At 40.7% G+C, this 27,084-nt stretch overlaps 1 protein-coding gene across 1 annotated transcript in view; it reads left to right on the forward strand.

The window, feature by feature from the left end:
- Positions 1-27,084, forward strand: part of MEGF11 (multiple EGF like domains 11) — a 219,362-nt gene that overhangs the window by 135,419 nt on the left and 56,859 nt on the right. Inside the window, exons 10-13 of the mRNA XM_019472384.1 lie at positions 2,379-2,553; positions 23,168-23,288; positions 24,906-25,069; positions 25,474-25,576. Of these exons, the coding sequence (XP_019327929.1) occupies positions 2,379-2,553; positions 23,168-23,288; positions 24,906-25,069; positions 25,474-25,576 (563 nt within the window). The remainder of the gene's footprint in view (positions 1-2,378; positions 2,554-23,167; positions 23,289-24,905; positions 25,070-25,473; positions 25,577-27,084) is intronic.

Below are 27,084 nucleotides of genomic sequence, written 5' to 3' on the forward strand. Positions count from 1 at the left end.
TTTCTTTAATGTTTAGCTTTCTGCTCCTATTACATAATGATTAATAGACACAGAGGGGGAAAAAACCAAGCTTTTATTATTTTCATCTGAATGTTAAGAGGTGCTTTGTGAACAACCATAATTTCAGGGACTGCTTTGACAGAAGAGTTTCATGGATGGTAGTTTGTTAAGCTGATGAAATGTTTTAATTAGTAAAACACTATCTATGATGAAACATATGACACTCACAAAATTTGATCATTCTTAGTCACAACAGTATGTGACTAACCTCTCCTACCAGTAATTGCCAGAAACATACTTGGAAATTACATTTTATGAGGTTACCTTGAAAATTAACATATATGATATTAATTTTATAGATGTAAAGAAACCCATCATGTCTGCAATATTGAACTATAGCAATAAATAATCGTAAAGGAAAATAAATAGTTTCTATGAGGCAAAAAAATAGGAGACAGGTCCATAGAGAGGTGCCACCTTGCAGAAGTCTATTTTTTCTTGTTCTGAGAATAATAGAGAAAATCTGATTTGTAGCAATATTATTTCTCATCTTTTTCACTGAGGGCTAGACAGTGCTATTATAGTACAATCTTGTGGTGCAGAGGCCCTCAGCACATACTGAGCTCTCAACTGAAGCCTTACACTCCCAGCTGGCCTCAGACAACATGGGGTCCTTTTCCAAAGATCAGATTCCCTCTCCATCCCCTGCTCTCTCTTTTGACCACCTCATCTCCCCAGACTAGACATCCCCCTGTGCTCTCCCTTCCCATCCCCCAGAAACCTCTGTCTCTTCAATCCAGGACTTAACACATCTCCAGCCTTCCCCTCCTTTCCCAGCCCCCAGCCACAGCCTCAGCGTGGCTCTCCTGCTGTGGGAAGTTAGTGCCCTAAGGAAACCAGGGAGATGCTCTTTCTGTAAAAGAGGAAATTGTGAATAAAGATAAACTGTTTCATAGCAGGAGGAACAAAGGGGTAAGTCTTCCACCTACCAGATGCAGAAGGACCAGGCATTGTCCGGTCTTTTGGGCTTGATTCTCCTTTCTACTTTTCTCTCTGTGTGCTCTCACAACAGTGTGGAATTGTCTGAATAGAAATGAAAGCCAGAGGATTAATGTTGGGCAGCAATGCTCATTATTCGGCATAAAGGTACTTGACTCATTTCCCTGCACAGCTGAGATTTAGTCCAAGGGCTCCTGTTAACTCCTGCCCCAAATAAATCCCAAGGCTTCAGGGAGTCATCAGTTCTGTTCACTATGGCTGAATATTCCCTGCAAATTTCTTTTTCCAAGGAGATTTTTCCCTTCCAAAGCACTTTGCCTTCCACCTCTCCCCGCTGAAAAGTTCTGCTTAGGTGGCATTCACTTTTAAAATGCAAATGAGGAGAGGAGAGGAGAGGAGGGGAGAGGAGAGGAGAGGAGGGGAGAGGAGAGGAGAGGAGGGGAGAGGAGAGGAGAGGAGGGGAGAGGAGAGGAGAGGAGGGGAGAGGAGAGGAGAGGAGGGGAGAGGAGAGGAGAGGAGGGGAGAGGAGAGGAGAGGAGGGGAGAGGAGAGGAGAGGAGGGGAGAGGAGAGGAGAGGAGGGGAGAGGAGAGGAGAGGAGGGGAGAGGAGAGGAGAGGAGGGGAGAGGAGAGGAGAGGAGGGGAGAGGAGAGGAGAGGAGGGGAGAGGAGAGGAGAGGAGGGGAGAGGAGAGGAGAGGAGGGGAGAGGAGAGGAGAGGAGGGGAGAGGAGAGGAGAGGAGGGGAGAGGAGAGGAGAGGAGGGGAGAGGAGAGGAGAGGAGGGGAGAGGAGAGGAGAGGAGGGGAGAGGAGAGGAGAGGAGGGGAGAGGAGAGGAGAGGAGGGGAGAGGAGAGGAGAGGAGGGGAGAGGAGAGGAGAGGAGGGGAGAGGAGAGGAGAGGATATTTGTGGAGGATATTTGTGGCAGGTTTATCTTCACAAATCTCTTGACTGCATTCCTCCATCCATTGGAACTTCTCCTCCATCTATTGGAATTTCTCCTACCTGAACATCTTTGACTGTATTACAGCCAAATAGTATGGGACATATATGTCATACAACAGTATGGATTAATTGTGCTGTGGTTAATGTCAGTAATCCAAGTCACATTGATTTGAGAATGGAAAAGCATAAACTTCAAAGGTGTAAAATTACCAATGCTGTGGCAGTTCCCGGATGTTTGGAAGTGGCGTGCCAGGCTGGTATTTAGCACCATATTCCCTATTCACTTCCTAAGTTATGTGGCTGCTTATGTTCACCATCCTTAACAGTTTTCAGGTTTGTGTGACTCTTGCTGGCATTGCATGTAAAACATTCTACTGCTGTTTACAGACTATTTTTCTTTCATGTCTACATCTCATTAATGTCTGTCTGTCTTCATTAGTTGCCATCCATTGTCTGGAGAATGTAGCTGCAAAGTTGGCTGGGCTGGACTCTACTGCAATGAAACCTGTCCCCCTGGATACTATGGCGAAGGCTGCCAGCTGACCTGCCCTTGCCAGAACGGTGCAGATTGTGACAGCATCACTGGGAAGTGTACGTGTGCGCCGGGATATATGGTAAGTGAGAGCTGTGAATAATGGGGCATTTCATAAGGTACCTGCAAAAAATTAAAGAGGATTTTAATCTGTTTTCAAATAATATTTGCATAAAAGTGGCCAAATGCAGGTAATTTTTCCCCATTCTATTATAAGTCCACATAATTCTCCTTTGAGCAGTGTCAGCTTATTATTTCTGGTTATTTACTTAACATCAGTATTGTAAGTTTATTACTGTTATAAGGATAAAGACACGGTTTCCCATCGTATATTCTAAGTCAAGACATAACAAAAAAGATGTCAGATTATTGTCTGCCTGGAAGAGCAGAAAAAGAATTCTCATGGCCTTTCAGCATGTTCCTTGTCAGTCACACTGTGATTTTAATAGATGAAGATCTTTTAAAATGTTACAAATGATAGAGCAATTTATGTCTTTTCTGAGCATATATGGCAGGTGTCTTTTACCTGAGCATCAGAAAGAGCTTCAGACATTCTGAGGTAAACAAGCATTACATTTTATAGACGAAATATAAAATGGCTGAAGAAGTCAGCCAAGATGAAACAACAAAAGTTCAGAATTAACGATTGCCAAGTTGCAGCAGAAAGTATTAGGACATGGATCCATGTGTCCAGTCCTGCTACAGCTGGGCATAATGGAACTCTTGCTAGTAAGTTCCCTGGTCATCCATATATGAAGCACCTCTTTACTTCAGGAGCACACCATGGATGAGATCTGCAGGCTACGTTTAAGAAATAATACTTCCTAAAGAAAAAAAAAATATTTTCAAGAGAGAATTCCACTACAACTTCATTAGCAGTTGTCTTTCTGTAATTTATGTCCTTAATTTTACATGATCTGTCCCTACAGGCCTATCTATGTTTTCTATACTATTATAGTAATTATTACTTATAATTACTAAGTTTACTAGAAATCAAGCTTCAGATTCAAAGACGTTCCCAATATTTTTAGAGCTTCCACTGACATTTAGGAGCCAACTAATATGTGCAGCCTCCTAGATGAGTTTTACCCTGTATTGTTTTAAGTTACAGCTTCAAAATGAGATGAATAAATATCTTCAAATACTAGGGAACATGAGATGTGATCTTTGGCCATGTTGTAGCTCTTTTGATTTGCATTTATGAAACATGGTGGACATCGTATCAGGTAGCTTTAGAAACAATGGGAGGGGAATGGAATGTTGGATCTGGACAGCAGAGCAGCCATGTCCTACCATCAGTGCCCACTGCAGTGTTTAGGGTTTTCTTGAAAAAATGTTGCAGTATTCTGCAGGGGCATATGCTGCTGTCATCTACAGGGGAAGGCTGCACAGCTGTGTGACAAGATCCATAGTGTGGGAGTCCTATATGAGATTAGTGGGATGCTAAAGCCTTTTTAGCCTCCCCCACTTTTAAATCCACACCTGAGCTTGTGATTGCCAAATGTCATCTCCAGAACTGTGGCACTGGAGTTATGGCTTAAAGACACTTTTGTTCTCTGCTTCATGTCAACAGCTGAACCTGAAAGTTGGAGCTTCCATCTAATTTCCAGGGGTTCTCTCAATGCCCGGTATAAACAGATTTATTTAGGTGTGAGGGGTAGGACTGTCAAAAGCATCTATGCAAGACACTAGTACGTAGAGATGTAAAAAAAAGAAGAAAAGAGCTTTGAGCTTTGATTCCCCACTCACTTACACTAACAGGAAACAAGAATTTATCTTCTCTATACAGTGGTGATACACAAGTATTAATATAAAGTGGAGGAAAGTATGAAGGCAACAGCATGTTAGTAACAAATGCAAAATAAAAAGATACCAAGACCCTCTTTCTTATCAGGAATGCTGTTCAAGTTTCCAGCACAAAAATATTTTGGGACCCTTTACTGTACACATTTAAAAAAAAACATAGTTTGTCCAATATATATTACTCCAAGACAGTACTATTGCAGGCATGAAGCCTGGGAAGTTCCTATTGCATTGCTTCAAAATAATATTTAATCTCATAATAAAGAGCTTTCTTACATTGAAAAACATAGTGTCCAATATATATTACTCCAAGACAGTACTATTGCAGGCATGAAGCCTGGGAAGTTCCTATTGCATTGCTTCAAAATAATATTTAATCTCATAATAAAGAGCTTTCTTACATTGACATTTAAACAGCTTGGTTATTGAGGATAGCTCTATAATCACTGAAGCATATTTAGGCATTAGTATCATTGCTCTCTCATAATATACTATAATCTCTGGCAATTAGTCCATGAGGGGAAATAAAGCCTTGAAATTGCTAATTTATTACCTCTGAAGCATATTTGTCATTCGTATGCATGCCAGATGACTCGAGTTGCAGTGGTTCTTTCAAATGCTAGAGAACACAGGCTGTAAAGAAAACTTGACAGGAACCTTTACTTCCTACCCTGGAACGGCGGTGTCCTGCCGAGCTGCTCTTGCTGTACGCTCCATCGTCTAGGCAGGGAGAAGGTGTCAGCACCGCTTCACGACGCAGCCTGCAGGTCATGTGAAAGACACTGTGGGGCCAGAACCCTCTCAAGGCTTGAAGTGGCTTATCTCAGTGACACGCTCAAGACCAGACTTTGCCTTCAAATATGCATGCCTACCTCTTGCTGAGGCAATGGGGAGCTTTGCCTGCGGGTAGAATTTTGCCCTTGAATTCAGCTAGCCTGCAAGCGAGTGGCGCGACTGTTCATGAATGCAGGATGTCTCTTTTGGCAGCACTGACAATAGGGTGATGCGAATACAGAACTGGGCAGAGCTAATTATTCAGAAAAGCCATAAATGAATCCCTCTTGCTTTTTCTAGCATGAGGCTTGGCTGATGCAGCTACAGTGTCAGGAATTTTGCCATATGATTGGAAAGAACGAAAGTAGGATCAACATCTTACATTTTACAGAAACATTTGATCTACACATGATTTTATATAGCAGAGCAGACTGAAGGGTTTCTAAGTAAGGGGGGAAGGAAGAGGTTATGATAGGACATGGGATATAACTGCAAAATCTAACTGCAAAGGCAGAGAGGTTGGACCCATAGGACTTTTGTGTTACTGGATGCCTAGAAAATATAGTGACCAAGAAATGACAGTCTTTTCCTGACAAAGCACTCCTCCAGCCCACTTCTTTTGCACAGATGGCTTGTTTTTTAACTGTGCCCTGCCTCAGCTGTGTCAGGGCAGCTGGGCAGGGTTTCAGAATGATTCATCTGCAATCGCAGCCAAAACAGGGACATTTTGTTGGGATGCAGAACAAGCCATTAAAAACACAAAGCATCTGGTCACCTTTATTAAATGTATTAAGTAGGAAGGCAGCCATCCCATAGGTTGACATGTACATGAGCAGAGCACTTAATTTTTGGAAGTTAAGCAGATTCAAGTTTTAAAATAAAAATGTACATTGTAGCTCAGAAAATAATACATTATTTATTAGCTGTGACATTTCCAAAAAATCAAATGCCAAAGATAAATATTGGTGAGCTTGCAGTTTTGGATAGAATTTCAAAACATTTTATGTCTTCTTTTTTTGATGAATATTTTGGGTCAGACTCAACAACCAGATTTGCACATACCTAGCTCTGAAAACAAATTACACTGTTGTAAAGATGTTATTGGGTACCAGTACAGGTTATTTGTGTGAGGTTCTGATATGACTGTGCTCACACTAGGGGATTGCACTATTTTAACTGTGTTGGTGTCTAAACCACAGTGCAGACACTGTGTCTAGGTTTGACTGAAGAGGTAGCTGAGAAATCCAAGTGATCCACAATCATACCCAAAACAGCCCAGTTCTTGGAGGCAGCCTACAGGACAATAAAAGTGGGATAATAGGAGCAGATGAGACACAACAAAATCTTCTTCCCCAAAGTCACAGAGCATGTCTAGAGCTACTCCTTATATGCTCCAGCAGTAGAGTCCACACTGCAGGCCTGTTGGAAACCCTGTGCTTATTACATCTCATATGTGAAGGGAGGATAAGGGTTGTATAATTTATTTAAGATGATTGTAGGGAATCATGATGATAAACATGCCAATAGGGCACGGCCCTGAAACTGTTATTTTTAACATGTTTGAGGATTGCCTCTCAGTACTCATATGATGAATTGCCAGTGATGCTTTTCTGAAGAATGGTTTTGAAAAACCATTCTGCTGCCATCTCATTTGTGGCAAGAAGGAATCTGATAAACACACAGGGAGTACACAAAGATTAGCCTTAAAAAGTATAGAGGGAGATTCTTGAGTGGTAGAAATTGGATCCTTACTCCCACATGCAAATAGTTGCTCCTTGCAATAAATTACTTGGATGCAATTATGGGGGTGGTGAGAGGGGTTATACTGACTTGTACCTTCCCCTCCTTTCAAATTCTGCTTTAAGATGCTCTCTTACAAGCCCACTGAAGTCAGTTGCGCAGTAAGGACATAAAAGAAATCAGGATTTGCCCTGTCCTCTCTTCTTTTGTTTTTGGTTCATTGAATTTTATTCCTGTAATTCAATAAATGTGGTGGAGAAGACCAGAGGATATGAATTAAATATGACAGGAGACCACAGGAATCCTGACCTTCTGTCTCACAAGAAAATCTTGAAACCAACCCCCTGCACGTACCTATCAGCGTTCTAGATACTGAAATCATTATAAATGCTGTTGAAATACAACTGAGTTCACCTTCTCCATTGCACAGCTAATTGCAACTTTCTTGAAAACAGTAGCTATCTAGAGACCTCATCCTGTCATATGCCTTTGTTTCTTTATGGATGTTTTGTTTTCTTCCTTTGAAAAATGGATTTAACTTCAAATGCTTTCATTCTGTCTATCGTGGCAAGGAGATATGTAGTTAAAACATTTCTCAGCCCAAGACACTCTGAGAAAACTTTAACACTAATCTATGGAATGTGTGGTCAGCTTTTACTTCGGTGGGCACTTAGGTCTATATTTCACATCTAGATGACAGAACTTGTATTACTTTAAAGACTTCATCTATTTATGCTGCAATTTTTTGAAGACATGTCTGCTTTTATTGAACCCTGCACGCTGGCAAGCAAAGCTAGCACTTCATCACCAAAATGAAAGAATTCATTTTGACGTTTTTCTATTCCTTGACTATATTGGTAGATCCCATACAAGCCAATCACAGTACAGGAAAGTATGGGAACTATAGGAGTGATGACCTCTTACTAGAAGGTTTTTCAGCTTTTGGAATGTCACTTGGATTCCCTAAGACTTTCCAAGATATATCCTAGTACTGTGCATCTATAGCCATTTGCGTCTCCTGTTGACATTGCATCAAAATTGCATTTTAAAAACATAATAATGCCTTTCAAATATATCCTTATATAAGTGCTTATGTATATATCTCTCTGGCTGAGCTCAGTGGGAATCTGTGCACTTAAGGACTGAAACACAGGCTTAATCTGGGTCTATAAATCCATAATTTTGTCTAGTTTGCAGAGTTTCTCAACATAATGCTTTCTCTACCACAGGGGTACAAATTGCTTTCAAGATTTACATGTACATGCCTGCACATCAGAGTAAAAGTCAGCCCCTGTAACACACAATAAACAATAGCTCGAGCACTTAGTAAAAATAAATGTATATTATAGTGCTATAAATCTATTCAAATGCATAGCAAATATATAACAAACTTTGTAACGGATAATCTCTCAGTCAGTACAAACACCCAAACACACAGTCTCAGGCCAGTCTTAGTCTGCCCCATGCCTACCCAGTGAGTAAAATGACCAATTTACTCTTCTATAGAAATGAGGAGGACCATAATTTTGTGTTACCTATAGAGGTCATAAGGAACTTACAGGTCCAGTCTGTTGAGTATTCCAGCCCCACTGTCTTCCTTCTGGTGCATACAATATCTCTTGTTCCCTGAAGAAAACATACAGGAGAGAAAAAACAGTCTTTCCTTCTATATTAAAAAAAAATTGAAGCCTGCTCCCCTGTCCTACACCTTTAAAATTCTCTCTGTTGTCTAAAAGAAAAAAAAAGTAAATAGAAAGGAGCACCTTATCTTATCTTCAATTGAATTTTCCCTGAAGGACTGAAATCCCAGGTAGGTCTGGAGGAATTTGAAGAATCGTTGCCTGTAGGTGTTTTCTAAACACTCAAGGTTGATAAATACAAATTTATCAGAATATTCCCTCTCTTCTACATATTTGTTTTCATCTTTATTCTAAATGTATCATCCTTCACTACTTCAGAAGGAAGCAGGAAAAAATGAATGAGACTTCTAGGTCTTATAAGCCCCTGGTTCAGTAGTAAAGTTATTTTATAAATTTCACAAAACTCTTAATATAAAAAATGAACCTAAGGTTGGAGATAGTGGATCTGTTTTGGGGGCTTTAACTCATTTAAATGTTCCGTTTCTCTTTGAGATAGTTCCAAAAGAACTTCAGTGGAAGCTCATCTCAGAGCAACAGGACACCTCATCAAAAGGTTTAAAAAGAAAAGACGAGGGGAAAAAAATCTTCAATAGAGCCTGTGTCCTTTTATCCTTGATTTACCGAGCATATCAGTTACCCCTCTTTGTTAAGAGCTCTTTTCATTTATAGGTATAAAATAAATTCAACCATTTTATCAAGATGTTCTTGTTACCAACCACCAGTATAAATTTTACTTGCTGTAGGTGGGGAAAAGGTTTTCTAGCACAGCAGTTGTCCAATTAACTGGAGTATTACAGGCAACAGAAATAGTTTGCCCAGTCTCATTTCATGAATTACCTAGATGCACAAGGAAGATGCATTTTCTTCTCACTGGTTTCCTATTTGTATTCATAATCCAATGTCTCAAAACCATTGTGAATGACTAGCAGTAGTGGCAATGGGTACACAAAAAGGCATCCATACTGTGCAGGGGGGTTTGAGCATAGGCTATAACTGGGAATGAGTGAATTATTAATTAATAATAAAAGTAAAACAAGTTGTCCTATAAGTAGTGGAGCTAAAAGAGCCCTGTTTTCCACAGATTTCTATCCTTATTCCCCCTGGCCTTTCCTACCCCACTGCAGTAACACTGTTTCTGTCAGGTCTCCTATGACACTTTAGCTAGCAAAGGACACTCAGATGGGCTCATGGACCTCAAATTCACATAATCCCCTCCCTGCATAACCAGGTTAAAAGTACCATACATGGTACATGCAATGTACCTAAAAAAGAAAGGACTTTGCCTGAACAAAGACTGAATATTAAGTCATGACATGGAAGAAATTGATTCCCGTGCTCACAGCCTTTGAACTCTCTCCTATTTATTAGTTTTTCCTTTGTTTCTCCTCAATTATTCAGAATTTCTTAGTAGACTTCATTTTAAGATGTTCAGGAATATCCCTCTGCAGCCATGACCAATTCCCCAGCTACCCTTGAAGTAAAGAGACATAGACAACCGGAAAGGGAAAACCAATCCAGGAGAACTATCACTGGTGATCCAAGAAGCAGTGCAAGAGGGAAAGTCCCTGCTTGGATACAAAGAGAGTAGTGGGATGCGGCTGAAGAAACAGCAAAAAGACCTGGCAGTTTCGAAGTGTTCTGAACAGTTTTGAGAAGATTTTATCAAAGTCAGCAAGAAGGAAATGCAGTCTCTTTGATAACAGATATTGATGTGAGATTTAGGTCTGGTGGTAAAGTGAAAGACAAGGATATGGGAAATTCAACTATAATAACTTTTAAAAAATGGAAGATGTAACTGTGCCCTGGGAAACCATGGTGGGAAATGTTAAAAATTATATTCACATGGTGCTTGAAAAGTGGATAAAGATGAAAATGCTATTAATTGTGAGACAATCAGTCACAATAACACAATCAGGTCCTCTATACTAACTATGACTGCATCCTAGATCCCCCTTTCCTGGTTCCGATCTCTGAGGAATGCATTGTCCTTCGAACTTGCGTTTTCTTGGTGTTTTCTACATGAAGATAAGTCTGAAAACTCATCTGATAATTTTTTCTAAGCTTACAATTTGCTTCACAAGTGGATGTGGAACAAGAAGAGGGCAACAAAAAACCACTCAGTTCCATACAGCCTAAATAAGAGTGAGCTGGAAAATTGTTCTTGAAATGAAAGAACTGTCACTTTCTAGTTGTACAGAAGTTCTTCTGTCAGCTGGGCTGCATGTTGGTAGGTCTGAGTTATTAACATAAATCAAAACGTCTCATACCCAATGTTTTGGTACATTCCTCACATAAATAGAGCTGGTCAGGAATCATTAGTACCTATCAAGATTTTTGCATATTCATAGACCAGATGAAAACTACCTGTGAATTGCATCTAGATATCCCTTTTCATTGATGACCTCTGAGTTTTCTTACTTACTTCTCTATGCATACAAAAGTACATATTTATGTGAGTAAAATGGCTGTACTTTCATTTTTTTTGTAGGCCATTGGGACTAATAACAGACTATAAAGTTTTGCATCCCTAGGCTACTAGGTCCGATCCAGGTCAGTACAGATTGAAAATTATCTTCTCTTGGCTGTGCAGTGGCCTGCATGAAATGACTTTGGTCTCAGTCCAGCTCCTTGTGGATCAGTATGTACATCACAAACCCCATTTCTATCAGCAGTGACTGGCAAATTTGCTGGCACACTGAGCCATTTTACCATTTTACCTTCACAAACCATTGCTTCAGGTCAAGCTTGGTGGCGTGGCTGTGTGATCCATTTCAAAGGCCCTGTAGGACTTTTTCTGAGGACAAACAGCACAGGTACTCAGAACTTTCAGAACAGCACCCTTCATGAGCCTTGCAAGCCACCCAGATTGTACTGCATCTTTCTGAAATGGCAGGTGCTTTTCTGAAAAGTCAATCCACTTCTGAGATGGTCCTGCCGCATGTAGACTAGGAAATGATGAACATCACCTCAATGCAAAGAAACTGGATGTGGGCTAAAACCAGTATTTCAATAACAGCTCAGAAATGGATTCTTCTGGCTCTGCTGTATTACAGGAGAAGATATCCTACATTCAGATCCCAATGGGGAAGATCATTAAGGGGGGGCCACCTGTGTATTCCCAGGCTTTCAGACTAAGCCGCTCCCCTATTGATTTTTATATCAATGAACCAGGTTCTTGCTGCCTATTAGGCTTGTTGGTGTTCTCCCCCCGGAGCTTGGGTTGACCAATTAGACTTTTCTGCTGGAGCACCGGCAGCCACAGCATTTAGGAGCCTGTGTTTTCCTAAAACCTGACAGTGTTCATGTCAGTGCCTGGCTGCATGAGCCGTAATGAAGGGTCTTCTCTCACTTCAGGGCATTTGTTTTATGCTTTTGAGCAGGTGAAGTATTGTACCGGAGTATTTAACAAGGTCACTGGATGCACAAGACACAGTGGGTCTCCCTCAGTTGTGGAAACTGCATCCCTTTCTTTGGATTCAACGGAATTTTTCAGACCCTTTTATGAACTACTATTTCATTTTGTTTGCTCGCTCTCTTATCAATGTACAAGCTCCAGAAATTGTCTGTGACAGCTCAAATTCTACTTTGTCAGCCCAAGTTTACCTGAACACAACTGCTAGGTTCGGTAGGATTGTCCTAGATACACAAGAGTGGAGTTTGTCTCAGTGACTGCCTCTACTAATGAGAACTTATTCAGTCACACACAGTGTCTATAATTTGATGAGAACTGTGAGCAAGTCCCAGGTCTCCTCCTCTTTCTTCTTATACTTACTTTTACTTTTGGGCTCTGCTGCAGTTTTATTTACCTGAATAACTCCAAAGTTTTCATAAGTGGGTCCAAAGGAACCAACTTCATATAGAAAGCCTGAATGCCTCTGCCTTTGTTGCTAGTTGACATATTTCCTGTATTTTATCCTTAATTGGCAATGTGGCTATGTCAAATTGCATTTCCATTCCTGTATCCTCATTCAGAAGCAGTGGAGCTCAATATTCTGTTCAGACTGAGTTATTTGATCTGAATTTTGCAGGGGAATAAACTGCTTGCCAATAGCAGTGTCTCTTTTCATCTATTAAGCTTCTAAATGTATATATCCTTATCCACACTATCTGTGGATCTATGCATTAAAGTGTTGGTAGCTGACTCTCCTAGTAGTTCAAATTGCAAACTGACTTCATTAAAACCACGTAAGTATAGGATTTAAGTCACAGGTTAGTTTTTAATTTTATTTTCTGTCTAACTATACTGTCAAAGGAAAAGACTTTATCCTTTACAGTCAGACATGTATAAATGGAAAAGCCTGGTGTGTTTTCTTATGCCAAAGAGCAACTGAAACTTTACCAGATCTTGAACTCTTTTGTTGTAGGTTTTTGGATTTAGGAATATCTGTGAAAGTTTGAAGGGGATATCTATTTATCTGCCTGTGTATGATTGCCAGGTTATTTACCAACTTTTCAGAAGGTACATCGCAAACCCCATTAGCTTAAAGTTGACATACCTTTTCTTTTTTAGATGCTTTCTTTTTTTGCTTTGATCCTTTCACATGTGGATCATGCAGCTCAGAACCAAGGTCAGCCGCAGGTGTTAGCATCATCAGCCCCATACTTGCATATTTTCCATCCACATATTGCTGCTTCTGTGGCTTCAGTACTCTTAGCAAGAGACCAGCTGAGGATACCTGCTGTGTACAGCACATTTAACTCCTCCTGGACTCAGTCCATCCAGTCTGTGTGAACAAGTTTCAGGCATGCACTGATGTACTGAACTTGTTTGGCAGCTTCTGCCACAGAAGGATGAAGATGCAGGTCTCAGCTAGTGACCACACTGGCGAGTGCAGACAGTGTGCGTGGTAGGGAAGTTTAGATTTGGGACTATGCTTGGACATTACCCTTAATTGTATAGTACAGCCGTAGAAGAATTCTAAAAGAAAGTTTGCAAATAATGCAAAACTGTTGGGATTGTCAAATATAAAAACAGTAGCAAATTTGGGGAAAGTTTTCATGTTACTGAATGACTGGGTAGGTTGAAACTCAGTGTTCAGAAATGCAGAGTAATAGACGATGGGAAAATAGCATTAAGTAAATACACAAAGGGTGAGTTCTAATTTAATTCCTACCATTCAGGGAAAGAGATCAGGCAATCACAGTGGATAGTTTTCTGAAAAACTCAAATGAGTGCTCGGCACCAGTCAAAAAACAAACGAACCCAGAGCGCCAGATAGAATCGTTAGAATGATCAGGAAGAGAACAAAACAGGATGGAAAAACCATTTTTGTGGTATTGTATAAATCCATAATATATCTAAACCTCAAATTACTGCATACAGTTTGGCTGATTCCTGCTTACAAAAGATATAATGGAAGTAGCGAATGGTGACAAAGATCATCTTTTATATGGAATAGCTTCTATACAAAGAGTGACTTGATAAGCTAGAACTCAGCTCAGAAAACAGATGGCTGAGGAGGGATACGATAGAGATCTATGGAACTGTGGATGGAGCATAGAACATGAACAAGGAATGGTTATTTACTATTTCTAATAACACAGGAGCAAGGGGCAACCAATTAAATTATTGCACAGCAGGTTTAAAGACAAAGATAGTGCTTTTCACAGAATGCGTAATTAAATTGTGAAATGGCTCCCATAAAATGAGAATAAGAGAGAGGGATGATTTTGCTTAGAAAAGGGGTCACCGAGGGTAGAGGTCTCTTACACCATGGGGGAAGGGGAAGAAGGAATGCATGTTTGCTATTTATCACAGTATAAGGAGTTTCCCAATTAAAAATCAGACAGTGGATTTGAAGCGAACAAATAAAGATAATTTTTCTCCTTTGTATCTATAATTAAACTGTGGATCTTCTTGCCAGAGGATGTCATAGAGTCTGAAAGTATAAATGATACCTTTTATTTCCTGTTTTTGTTAGCAGAACTGTTCAGACTTGTCAGCCAGAGCCGAAATTTATTACTGCAAAAAAGTCAGGAGGCCATAATTGTTCTACAAGGTAGATCTTGGACTGTGCCACTCAGGCTATGTGGACAGAGCAGAAACCATCTCTAATTTCCAAAGATACTGCCATAAAATAGCTGGTGCAGAATTGTCATAGCCAGCTCTGAATTCTCACTCTGAAGTACACTGCACTGCACTGAAATGCTTCTCCGTATTTCCAAATGGCTTAGGTTTCTGTTAGCCACTGATCTGTTCTGCCCAAATCTGGGAAAGAAAATGATGGAACTGCACAGTGTGTTAAAATCTTTCCTTTACCATACTGATAACTCCAATTCAGACGCCTCCATTTAACAAAGCAGAGGAAAACAGCTTTTTTTGTCTTTACCAGTAGTATTCAAGGACTGTGATTTAGTATTTTGACATACTTAGCTGGCTTCTGTCCCACAGTTTGGACACAAGTAGCTTGTTGAGTATATCATGAAGAGCAGATGTACCAAGTATATACTTCTCTGGCATGTAAATACTTTCCACTAACTTGAAATAATGCACATTATGCCTGGGCCATTTTACCTTTTGGGACATTTAATTGTGATATTTGGGCCATGTTTCTTTGGAGCATTTTAGAATAGCAGCTGATCAAAGTTGATTATAGTAATAGCAATGAGCCCCACAGATGTTTGACTCTTTACAGCTTCCCCAGAGTTAAGTTTAAAGTATTCTGAGAGTCTACTCCGTGCCTCACCTGAATAAATCTGCAGTGGCCTTATTCCAGATTTAAATTGCTTTAACTAAACAAAGGACTTGGTTATCCAGCTGGCCCCATAATGTATATTAGTAATCCTTCTGATAGAGGCAATTGACCTGCCTTGATAATATATCTTCCCATTAACTAAATCTAAACCCATGTATTTTAGATATTTTCATTTCCACCTGAAATATCTGTTCCATAAACAACCTCCCCAGCTCCACTGTGAACAGAATTAGGAGTTTGTTTTTGTATTGTGCCCTTATGTAGCCAGCTGCTGGGGCTGGCCGAGCTCTGCACACCCATCCGATTTAGCTGAACACTGACCTCCATCATGTTTTTTGAACTGTGCATGGCTATGTTGCTTGTACTCCATTACAGGCTGCCTGTGGGAGGCTGTCCTCTCAAGTATGATGCGCCATCTCGCCAGATGAAATGTCCCGAGGAAATGATGTAGGAGTTGTTTTACCCAGTCTAAATCCAATCTCCTATTTTTGGAGAGGTCCCTCCTGGATAAGTGTGTTTTGTGATATTTTATTAGCTGAAAAGTGCTGACTGTATAAAAAATCTTGTTCAGAGGTTGATGATCATCTTTTTTACTCTCCACACTACTTTCCTTGTGAATGCATTTAATTATATGATGCTGTATTCATTGCCTCTCTGACACTAAAGTGCTCTGCAGTTAAGGCCTAAATACTAAACCAGGCAGATATTCAAGCGTTGTAAAGTTAGTCTAGATTTTTTTGCCAGCAACAGTGCTACACTGATTTACGGGAAGCTGGGGGGAGGGTGCTATCTCTTGCCTGCTCTCTTTATTGAATTCTCTTTCTTTTTTTTAATGCCCATATTTAGGTGGCTTGAACAGTAGGAATGGATTTTTTTAATTGCAGATAACTGACTGATATTGGGCATATTTTTAGTGCAAACTAGAAAACTATTCCCTGGTGGTGAAGGGTATTATAGTGCTCAGTGACAGAAATCCAACTCAGGTTTGCTGAGTTTTAGTATGCAAAATCCAAATTTTTTAATGAAAGTTTTATTCGTATTTGTTTTCGTTTGATTTCATGGAGGCAAAAAAACCTCACAAAGCTAGAATTTGCTGCCTTTATTCTTACAGAGTACTGCTCCATTTCATCATCAGTTTTATTGTGCCAGAGCATTGTTCCTTTTGGATGTATGAAGCATGTTGGAGCTAAGATGCTGGAGGACAGGAGAGTGGTGAGATTCTGAGCACCCTCCGCTTCAAAAGATGAGACCTATCTTGCACACAGTGTCTATTAGTTTGCCTGTGTGGGTTTACTGTATGTGGATCATGGGGTGCATGCACATGGAAGAAACCCTCTCGGTGCCTGGAATGAGGGCACCCAGGGCAGCTCTGCTGCCACCAGTGCTGTCAGTACAGCTTGCCACCGTTACCTCTTTCCCATGGGTTCGGGAAAGGGACATATTCAGACAGGAGACCTCAGGGCCCATGCCCTGGATTCCCAGTTTGAAAGGACCCTGAGCCAATGTGCAGTGCCTGACTCCCTAGATGCACAGATCCTTGCATCCTGTACAATAAATCCCTCACAGTTGGGATTTACTGTGCTGGAAGCCATGAGCACTATGCACCTAATTCCAGCTCTACATATGCATACATGCTGTCCAGACTGAAAGGCTGCACAATCTTGACAGGTACAAATTATTCTCCAGGTAGCCAAATCCTAATCAAAGGTTTTCCTAAGCTGTGGCCAAAGGCTTCCCAAGGTGCCTGGTCAATGTGATGGGGAAGGTCCCTTCTGGGAAGATGGATGGAGAATTGTTGCTCTGAAACCTATACAGCCCAGGGACCATAGGCTAAGTACTCCTTTTTTGAAATAGAAATAACCCAAATATACTGCTAATGTATCTCGGATCAATTGTGAAGCTATGCAATGGGAAACAGAAAAACCCAGGTGGGGGAATGAGAGGCTTTAGGGCCCCAACAGGACAGAAATGAGAATCTGGCCCAGGTTCTTCTGTGGCCTTACTGAGGAAGTAACGTGTTATGCCAGTAGCAGCCTGTAGCAGGCCACAGCAAATATATTTGGGTTTAAAAAATAGGAATCCACAAAGTTCAGCCAGATTTTGTACAAACAATTTGGAAAATAACAAACTACAGTTTTTGGTAACTTTTACTCCCCTCACAGTCAGTGCTCCCCACTTCGCTTTTGCGTAACAAAGGCTTTGACTATAACTAGTAAAATGAAATTAAATAGTATTTAATAAAGTACTGTAAGTACTTAAAATTAACATTATCTATAATAATTTTACTTACTAATCTCTTTATAAATAATAAAGTTTCCATTTTGTTTGTGTGCAAGTTTTGCTGAATACTTTTGATCAAACACCAAATTTAAGAATTATTATCAGGATGACTAATTTTGAACTTGGCATTTACTGTGAAATTTACTGTATGAATTAGCATATTAGCACAAATTCAGAGGTGAAATAAAATGCTGACATCCATTTGTAAATGTTTGTAAATCCTTGTAAGATTATAGGGAGCAAAGCTGCAAGTTCCTCCCACTCCCAAAGGTTGCTGTGCTTGGTCCTTATGGCATGTCCATGTTTTCCAGTATGCTCAGAGGACTGTGATGCCACTGAGGCGCAGATTGGGGAAAGCTTTGCAGATGGCTGTTGGAAGTGCTTTCTGATTTAATGAAAGACTTCGGCATTCAGGACTGCCAATGGTTGTGTCTTTGAATGAGTCATGAGCTGTAAAGTCACTTTTTAAACATAAGAAAGCTCTTTCCCATCCTTTCCACCTTACCCCATCTTCTCCCATAAAAAGGGCAAAGGGAAAAGGAGACTGAATAAGGTCATCAGTGATTTCATTGTGCCATTTTAGATGTATATCAAACCCTAGCATAGCTACATCATATAAAGTTACAAAGCGGGTAAAGGAACATTTGTCAATTCTTAGTAACAGTGATTACCTGCAAACTGAATGCTTGGCTTGTTCAGGGCATGAGATCCTCCACCAACCTTTTTTCTGCGTTTTATCATTAGCACCAATAATAGCATCTGCAGGGAGTAATTAGTAACACCCAGAGGGGAAAGGAATTCTGCCAGAGGACATCATTATGTCTGGAAAACTAAAGATGCTGTATGGTAAGGTCATGAATAAATTGCTTGAGTCTAGGGTGGAGGAGAAGACCGGTAAAAGTACAAAGTTTCCTACTGCTGCTAATATGCTTATGAAGAGCACATTAATTTCCACTGGAACACCATTAGGGAAATTAGTTTGTTCTGACAGTTTGTGTTGCTGGATACCATATGTTTACCTTGAGGGAATGTTTGTGGAGAACCACTTTGGGTTAATTGTAAATGTCACAAATAAGTAAATATACAGAAGTGTATTTATGATCTGCGCCAGTGCACAGACACTGTGTACCAGCACACTGGTGTGCCATGTAATGTGTGTACATATAAATATATACTTTTATGTACCAAATCCATACCAATCAGCTTATCTGGACACACAGACATCAGGTACAAACAGCACCTGCATTTTGTCTTTCTGATCTGTTTATCATTACATACATATGGCACTGCACCATGCCCTTCTTTCTATTTAATGCCTGCACTGTGAGCTCTGAGAACGGAGCATCGAGCTTCCCTGTTGCTGGTGACAGGTGTTGCACCTCTAATTCATCTGGCACAAAAAAGCCAAGGAGGAGGAGAGGGAGGAAATCACAGACCATGTTAAAAATCTCACATTAGTTGGAGTCACATTACAGATTACCAAAGGTTCAAATATGTTGCCTTCCAGTGTTGTCAGTCCCCCACTAATAATCTGCACAGGAGTTGAGGATTTTCAGCACCTTGACAGATTAAACCTTAAGAACACTCAAACAAACCTGTCACATAGGTCTTTATCATGCAAACTTGAGGCCACGTTCAATAACAGCCCTGTTAGCCTTCTGCATTGCAGAGGCCTTGAAAAATTGATTTTCTGTTTTGCCACTGACTTCAGTGGAACCAGGCTTTAGCCCTCCAAGGCAAATTTATTCCTGTGTATTGTAGCTACTTCTGAAATTCTTAATTTCACATCCTTAAATAGTCAAACTTTGAGACAGACCAGGTATGGGTGCAGACTTTGCCGGGTGTTGTTGACCATTGCTGGGTTATTAACTCCCCTTTTGGTCTGGGATACCCTTTTTTTTCCTTTGAAAATGCATTTCACAGATTTAAAGGCCTGATCCAAAAGGTACAGAAATAAATACAAATCTTTGTATTGAACACTGGAAAAAGATTTTAAAGGGAGTTGGTCATTGTTCACAGCAGGAATGTATTTTTAACAGAAACAAGAAACCTAATCTGTTAGGGCAACATTAATCCAGGGAAAACACTTTCTGAAGTGTCCAGAGCTTGTTAACACAGCTAACACCTAAGGCAGCAGTGTGTCTTTAAGCTCTACTAATATTGTACAATAATAATTTTTGTGGAAGAAAATCTTCCCCTCTCCCTGAACAGAAACAAGACATATTATTGACTGCCATCCGGAAAGATGTATGCTCTGGCCCTCGTGAGTCTATTAATATTTGATGCTGATGGATGTGAGCTGGCAGCCTGAGTTATTAATGCAGTTTGGTTCCTTGGACCTAATCCTCAATGCATAGGGGAGGATTAACAATAACAAGAATTGTATGCCCAAACCTCTCCTGGTGCTAGAAAGGCCTGTCCTTTAGTTTCAGCAACAATTAGTATTTCTGAAGTACTTACTTAAAGGTATGGAAGGTCATATAGGTGGTGTTAGTTACGTTACTGCCACCATTCATTTTGATTTAAAGCTGACTTTTTAGGGTCCCAGGGATCACAGATCCCCCACCTGTATCTTTGCTATGTTGGGATACTCCCATCAGTTTTGGATTTCAAACAAAAAAAGGCTCACTCGTGTTAGCTTCTGAGCAGCTGTGTGGAGATGTGGGACACCCTGTCCTTGGTTGTACTGAGGTACCCTCTCACAGACTGGGGCCTGGGAAGGGATAATGCAAAGCAGAGGGCAGGAACGTGCTGCTTCACACATGGAGTGGGGCATTTACTGGAGCTGGCCCCACATTCCACATCCCATAAGGAGAGTTTTTCATTGATTATGTCAGCGTCAGATTTGGCCCCTGAAATTAAGAAATAATACATTGGATAGATTTCAGGGGTATATTTTGATAAACTGGGCCTTCTAAGTGAAAATGATGAAGAAAATGAAGCACTTTTGAAAGTTTGTGATGTCCATATGGATCACTGTCTTGGAAAATAGAGACGTAAAATACCAAGTTATTTATAGCTAGATTTCTTAATATAGCTTTAACATTTTCAGGGGTATATGTTTGAATTAGCTACTCCTTCCTATCATGTATGCCACATCCAGGCATTTCACCACTTTCATTAACCTCCCAATCTTAATAGAAAAAAGAATAATCAACATAAGGAGCACAGCTGTTGATTAATTTTACTAAATAGGATAGAAATATAAAGTACCATATTGCAAGAGTGAAGATTCAATACACAACATTTGAAATCAGTTTAATAGAATATATAACTCATTAACAACTGGATAGATGTATACTGCGGCATTATTCACTTGGGCAGGTGGTGAGAGAGAGGTGGAATTTACATATCTTTAACAGTACCTGAATGCATTTAATTTCATAGGTCATTCTCCCAAATCAAGTTCAAAATGCTAATAACAGGGTGTGCATGTATAATTAACAAAATCTTAGAGCCAGTGCTATAGTTCAAGTGCATTTTCCTCTTATGTAATTAAGAAGTTAAATGTATTTGGCAGTTGTCACTCAGAGAGCTCTGAAGGTCTCACTTGTCAAACCCGGGGATAGAAATCTCATTAAGCCAGTTAGTTTTTCAGTTAAGGTTTGTTTGCAAAGTGCATATAAGGTGGACAGCCAGAACGACCAACCTCTGTTAGTCCATAAAGTATAGTATATTAAAGTAAATGCCAAAACTCAAAGGCATGTTGAATAAAGATGAACCAGCCTGATGTTTAGCTTGTATACAGTACCTAAGTCTACAGAAAACTGGTGAATCCGCACCAGCCTATTGTGCACGTGGCCAGGGAGAACTTACTGCATAACACGAGCTGATCTGCAGACACAGAGAGTCAGCTGAGGAACTGGAAATCCACCTTCTGCTTCCACCTGTGGCCTAGATGCTGTTTTAGTTAATCTGGTTCCCAAGGGGATATTTTAGCTCCGCATCACTCTGTTCTACTTTCCTTTTCAAAGGAATTTTCTTTTACTTCTAGATCACTAGTTCAAATCCAGATAAGGTCAGTTGTCATAGAAATTATTAGCAGTACCAGTAGTTCTGTGTTGTACATGAAATGAGTTGGGAGTTTCATTCACACAAGATACGGCTTTCTAAGTGGCACTAATTGGCTATCTAATTGTCACACACAGGAGAAAGGCAGAGAATTGATTAGGTGTGGAGGCTGAATGCCCCTCTGCCATCCTGCTCGGCTCTGGGTTCCTGTAGCTCATTCTGCAGGCATGCTGGCAGGGTAATGAGGGGCAGCATGCTTTGGATTTTCTGGCTGTCAAGACAGCACCTTTTACTGCCAGGCCTTTTCAGGGCAACTTGTTTTACTCCACCAAGGTCAAAGATAGCATCTTTTACAAACACTGCTTTCACTCAGAAATCAGAGACTTGTAGGATTTACTTCTGAGCAGTACGTATTTTAACTGTTTCTTTTACTTCCCCCTAAAACAAAGTTTTTAGTATAAAATAGGATGAGTCATACCGGTGCTAGGCAGAACTGCTACAGCAAGCATGTGGGGGTTTATGGTGCTCAGAAATCTGTTCATATTTCCTTTTACTCTTTCAGTGTCTGATGCTGTGATATACAGGCTCCTGGAGGTACTTGCCATGGCATAGGGAAGCTGACATTTTGTGCATTTATCTCCTGACAAATGGATCCTCCTATCAAACAGCGAAGCCTCTCACCTGCAAAAACACATTTTGACCAATATCTTTTCCCCTGAGCTATGGTATAGGTCACACTGTGCAATGTAGTTACTATTTAACTTTGGAGTAGGATAGCTTTCTCTGACATAGAACTAAATTATTAAAGTTTGACTCACTGAAGAAGTAAATTTAGGAGCTAATTTGTGATGTGAAAGTCAGGACTACACATAGAAGAAAAAGGAGCAAAAATACCTTGTATGTGCTAACATACGTAGACCCGACTATGGGACTCAGTAAGTAGGTTTAAAGGAATTGTGCTCACATTTTAATTCCCTAGTTGTAACAGATGAACAATATTAGTAAGAACTGTCTCTCCTTTCAGCCACACAAGCTAATCAGTGCATACAGTGTACCGTAATTTACTGTTGAAATAGTCTATATTTCTGTAACATGTATTTACTCTCCTTTCCCTCACTTTCCCCCACACCTAAAGCAGAAATAGGACCGTGACCGTCTGTTTCTGTGTTCCGCTCTGTGTGCCTCCTCCTTCTGACAGACTCATCACTCCTTGTTCAGCGTTCTTCCTAAAGTCACAATCTCATGCAAATTAATTGCAAACAAGCGCAGGTACCAGCTACGCTTCAAAAAGGTCTAATGCACCTGCCATGTAGTTTTCCTCTCTGCCATTCTGTGGAAGATGAGCACATACGAGATTCTTTAGCTTTTTAACAACCCTATTCTTAGAATATATTTTCCAAGAAATGCAGAGCAATCTTTGCACGGTTTCAGACTGTATGTTTTGTGATTAGTGTTTCAGTAAGTGATGTTTTGCTTAATGATCTAACATCTGTTCTAGGAGGTTTGTTTTTGTAACTTCCCCACCTCCTGCTGAATGAATGCCAAAAACTTGTCCCTTTCCTCCAAGTCAATCAAAGCACTAATTGCATCATAATCATGGGAAGCAGCGGTGACTGCTCAAGTGCTGAAGACTCAGCAATCAACTCATAACACTCTGTTCACTGTTTCGAAAGAGAAAGCCTCCCTGTGCAGAGATGGGAATTTCCTGCAATTCAGATTTCTTTAGCTGACTCTGACTGTTTTTGGTTTGCAGGGAGATGACTGCACCATTACCTGCATGGCAGGAACCTACGGTACCAATTGCTCATCAGTCTGTAATTGCAAAAATGATGGTGCATGTTCCCCTGTGGATGGTCTGTGCTATTGCAAAGAAGGTAAACAAAATTCAGATTTAACAATTGTCTACACTTTAGCATCAATGCTTCTCCCCTTTTGAAGTGGCACAGCTGTGCAGTCAGTAACTCCACTATTTTCTTGTGCCTGTCAGTAATTCTACAGCCTGCCCAAGTATCAAAACTCAACAGGGCCTTGACTGTATGTTTTGTCTCTGCCCTGAACAGGGGCCAGACTTAACTACTCTGCTGCAAGAACAGGTCACAGAACTAAGTGTGCTGGCAGAGCCACAGCTCTTCTCCAAAGGAAATGCAAAACAATCCCCAGACTATTGGGGTTTTTTCTCTATCACTTTGCTGCCCTATTTCTCCAGGACTCAAAAGCCCCTGTTCTCCCCTGTATGCCTAGACTAACACAACTGGGCAAGGGAGCAGAGGCAGCCTCCTGCCTGTCTTTTCTTTAGCCCATTGCACTGGGCTGTGCCCGGCCGTGGTTATCCTCACCAGACCTGACCCTGACCTGCAGACTGCCTGCCTGTCTCGACCTTGGACTGGTCTCATTCCCATAGGCTTTCCTGGTGGTCTGGCCTCCTAGCCAATCCCAGCTGCCAACCCAACGCTTGGGGACTGTGGGGTGGGCCCCGGCTGCCCGCCCTTGTTGCCTTCCTCAGCTCCCCATCCTTGCTGAACCCTGACACTGTGACACTCCAGCCATGTGCAGGTATCCTCTGTCCCCTGAGCTGGCACGGGGTTGCAGGATGTGGCTGTCCTTTGTCTGGGGAAACAAGAAGTCTTGCTTGCTCCGGAGACTGTCTGCAAGACTAACCTCTTTTCCTCCCACACATGTGTCCATAATTCCCTTATGTGCCTGGTAGTGAGCATAACCCATGTATCCAGTAATCACTTGAGAAATCTTGTACCGCTCCATAGCACAGTACCTCTTACGTTTCCCGTGTAGCAGTGCCTTCCCCCAGAATACCAACATGAGCTATGCCTGTATGGCATACATAAGCCCTAAAACAGAAGTGAGGCAAATAATGATAAAATCTGGCATTTCAAACATGAATTAATGGATCACTGTAGAACCCCATTTAATGAGGGTGTATAATCCATGAGTTACTGCTCAACTCCATTACATACAGCTGCAGTGTAATGAAAGCCATTGTACAGCTGGTAGTTAAGATTTGAGCCTTAATGGTTAGAAATGATGGCCTTGGTCTTTTTTTAGGTGTAATAGCTTCTTTATATTAAAAAGCATTCTCAAAAAAAATATGAGGGAAGAAACAGGCAGCATAGAATGGCAAGTTTCTTGCATTCTTACTGATCAGCAGGTCTCCAGCCTGCCAGACAGTACCACACTCTCTCTTGCTGCCCAAGCAGTTCCCAGAGAGGCATCAGACACCTTAATCTGGTAAAGAGCGAACACAGTGATACCTATATCGCCCTTCTGTACGTATAGATGCTGGTAGATGAAGTTGGGAGGTCATTATTAAACGGTCGATCTTTGACCCCATGATAGTCTTAATTTACACAAAGATCAGGAGGAAACTGGACCTAGAATCAAAGAGCTACAGTTTGCAAGCTGCCTTTCTTGCTGTCTCTACCTTGCTTTTTTCATGAAAACATCCCAAATGCTGTTTGTCTCATATGTTTCTTTAGGCTGGCAAGGAGTGGATTGCTCTATTCCATGTTCAAGTGGAAGTTGGGGTCTTAACTGTAACCAGACATGTTATTGCACAAACGGAGCAGCCTGCAGGCCAGCTGATGGCTTTTGTCTCTGCTCACCTGGATGGCAAGGGGAGTACTGTGACCAGCCATGTCCTGTAAGTACAACTAGGATGGTTATGCATCCCCTTTAAAGCCATAGTCCACATAGCTCTTCTAAATGTACAGTAGGTCAGTATCTCATTTTGTCTATGCATATCTGAAGGAAATCATGTGTAAATAACAGATTGGGGTTCTAGCAGTCAAGTAGATGTATTATACTTTGCATTATATTTTATCAGAGCTACTGCCGTGTTATCTGCGTTTTCTTGAACATCATTTTTTAAAGTAATTCCTCATTTGGTTCTATATAGAAATGTTAGGCACTGAGTTGTTTCTATCTTCTCTGTATGTTAATTTAAAAAATGCGACTCAGCATTAAGAGGGACATGGTAGATGATTTTGCACATTTTAGAACAAAAAACTGATTACTGAGAGACTTTTTTATTTATATTTTTGGAAGGATGGAACATATGGTCTTAATTGCAGTGAACGTTGTGACTGTAGCCATGCGGATGGGTGCGATCCTGTCACCGGTTACTGCTGCTGCCTTGCGGGCTGGACAGGTAAAATTAGCAATTATCTTCGTAAACCTTGGGGGTTTTGTTGTTTTGGGGTTTTTTTGGGTACTTGGTGGGTTGTTTTGCTTTGCTATTGCATCAGTTATAGCACTGGACTTGTGACTGCAAACTTTTAAATAATAGATTGAGAAAAGATCAGCTGAACTTACCCTTATTTAAATCACTCATGATGGTGACAATAATTGGCATTCATTAAATTTGTATTCAGATTAGTTGAAGATGGCTCCAAACCTGGAGCCAGATGTTAGCTTTCTGTAAAAAGAATCCTCAGGATGGATACAGATCATCTGGAAATCCTGCAGAGTTTTTCTCCTTGAATGGCCCTTTCCACAGGGGTGCAGTTGTGGTATGGTGAATCCTAGGACGATCCTACCTAGGGATGCAGATAGGTGTTTTCTGAATGCTAAGAGTAATTACAGCTGCTCCATCATACAAAAGCCAGTTTTGTCACAAAACCCTGTCTTTATGCTTTTCCCATTTTCCCATGCTTCTTATCACACAGAAAGGTAGTTATGGAGAGCAGATTAATGCTGGTTTGACAAACAGTTCTCGTGATTACACAGAAGCAGAGAGGAATATTCAGTGAAGTCGGAGAGTCCAGGCTGGAGATCTCAGTATGATCAGACCTGCACTTGACTCCATACTGATATGTCTCTTTGCCAGCTTTTGACAGCTAGCATAACAGCAGCGGGGGGCAAGTTATTGACCCAACCAGTATTTCACACTTAGCTGCCTAAAATACTTGTTAATCTCCCTCAGCTCTCTGTAGAGGCCCTGGAGGGAAATAAACTTATATTCTTGCCCATAACTGCAGAACCACCACTGGCACTGACAATCAAAATGCATTTGTATTAACAGCAATTCATTTGGAAAATGCAATTGTTTTTTAAACAAGGACAGGTTGGAAGAATGTAGGGAGCAAAGCAGGCTGATCAGGCAGCTAACGTTTGGGATACTGTCACCTTACCTCTTCATTTATGCTTTAAACCAGTGCATGCCTTCTATTTCTGATGGAGAGAACATCACCACAGCAGCTCAGCTCCTAGAAGCATGAAGTAAAAGCAATGAAATTATACCAAGAAAGTATAATGGAAAAAATCTTTTAAGAATTAAATAAAATGCAAAAATACAAAGTTCTACACACTGCTTACAACAAAGCTACTTTTCAAAGATACTGTGCATGCATCCCTGAAAAGGGCATTTTTCCCACAAGAAAATCCATTTTATAAGCTCACTAATATCCCTTCCTCCAGCTTGCATTCTTCACTCACTGGACTGCATTCATCTTTCTTTGAGCCTCTTTACCGTCAATATATCCATCTATCAGGCTTTAAAACTCTACTGTGCATTATTGATGATCATCAGAGAAACAGTTGGTAGGCTTCCCTGTAGTCATTGTGAGTTTCTTCAAGGGAGAAAATGGTTTTTAAAAGTACAGTAAATTAAAGAGATATATTTATACACACGTACTCTAAAAGTTTATTACACATCTT

Source organism: Aptenodytes forsteri, unplaced genomic scaffold (genome assembly GCF_000699145.1).
Source record: "Aptenodytes forsteri isolate BGI_AS27 unplaced genomic scaffold, ASM69914v1 Scaffold83, whole genome shotgun sequence".
Classification (NCBI taxonomy): domain Eukaryota; kingdom Metazoa; phylum Chordata; class Aves; order Sphenisciformes; family Spheniscidae; genus Aptenodytes; species Aptenodytes forsteri.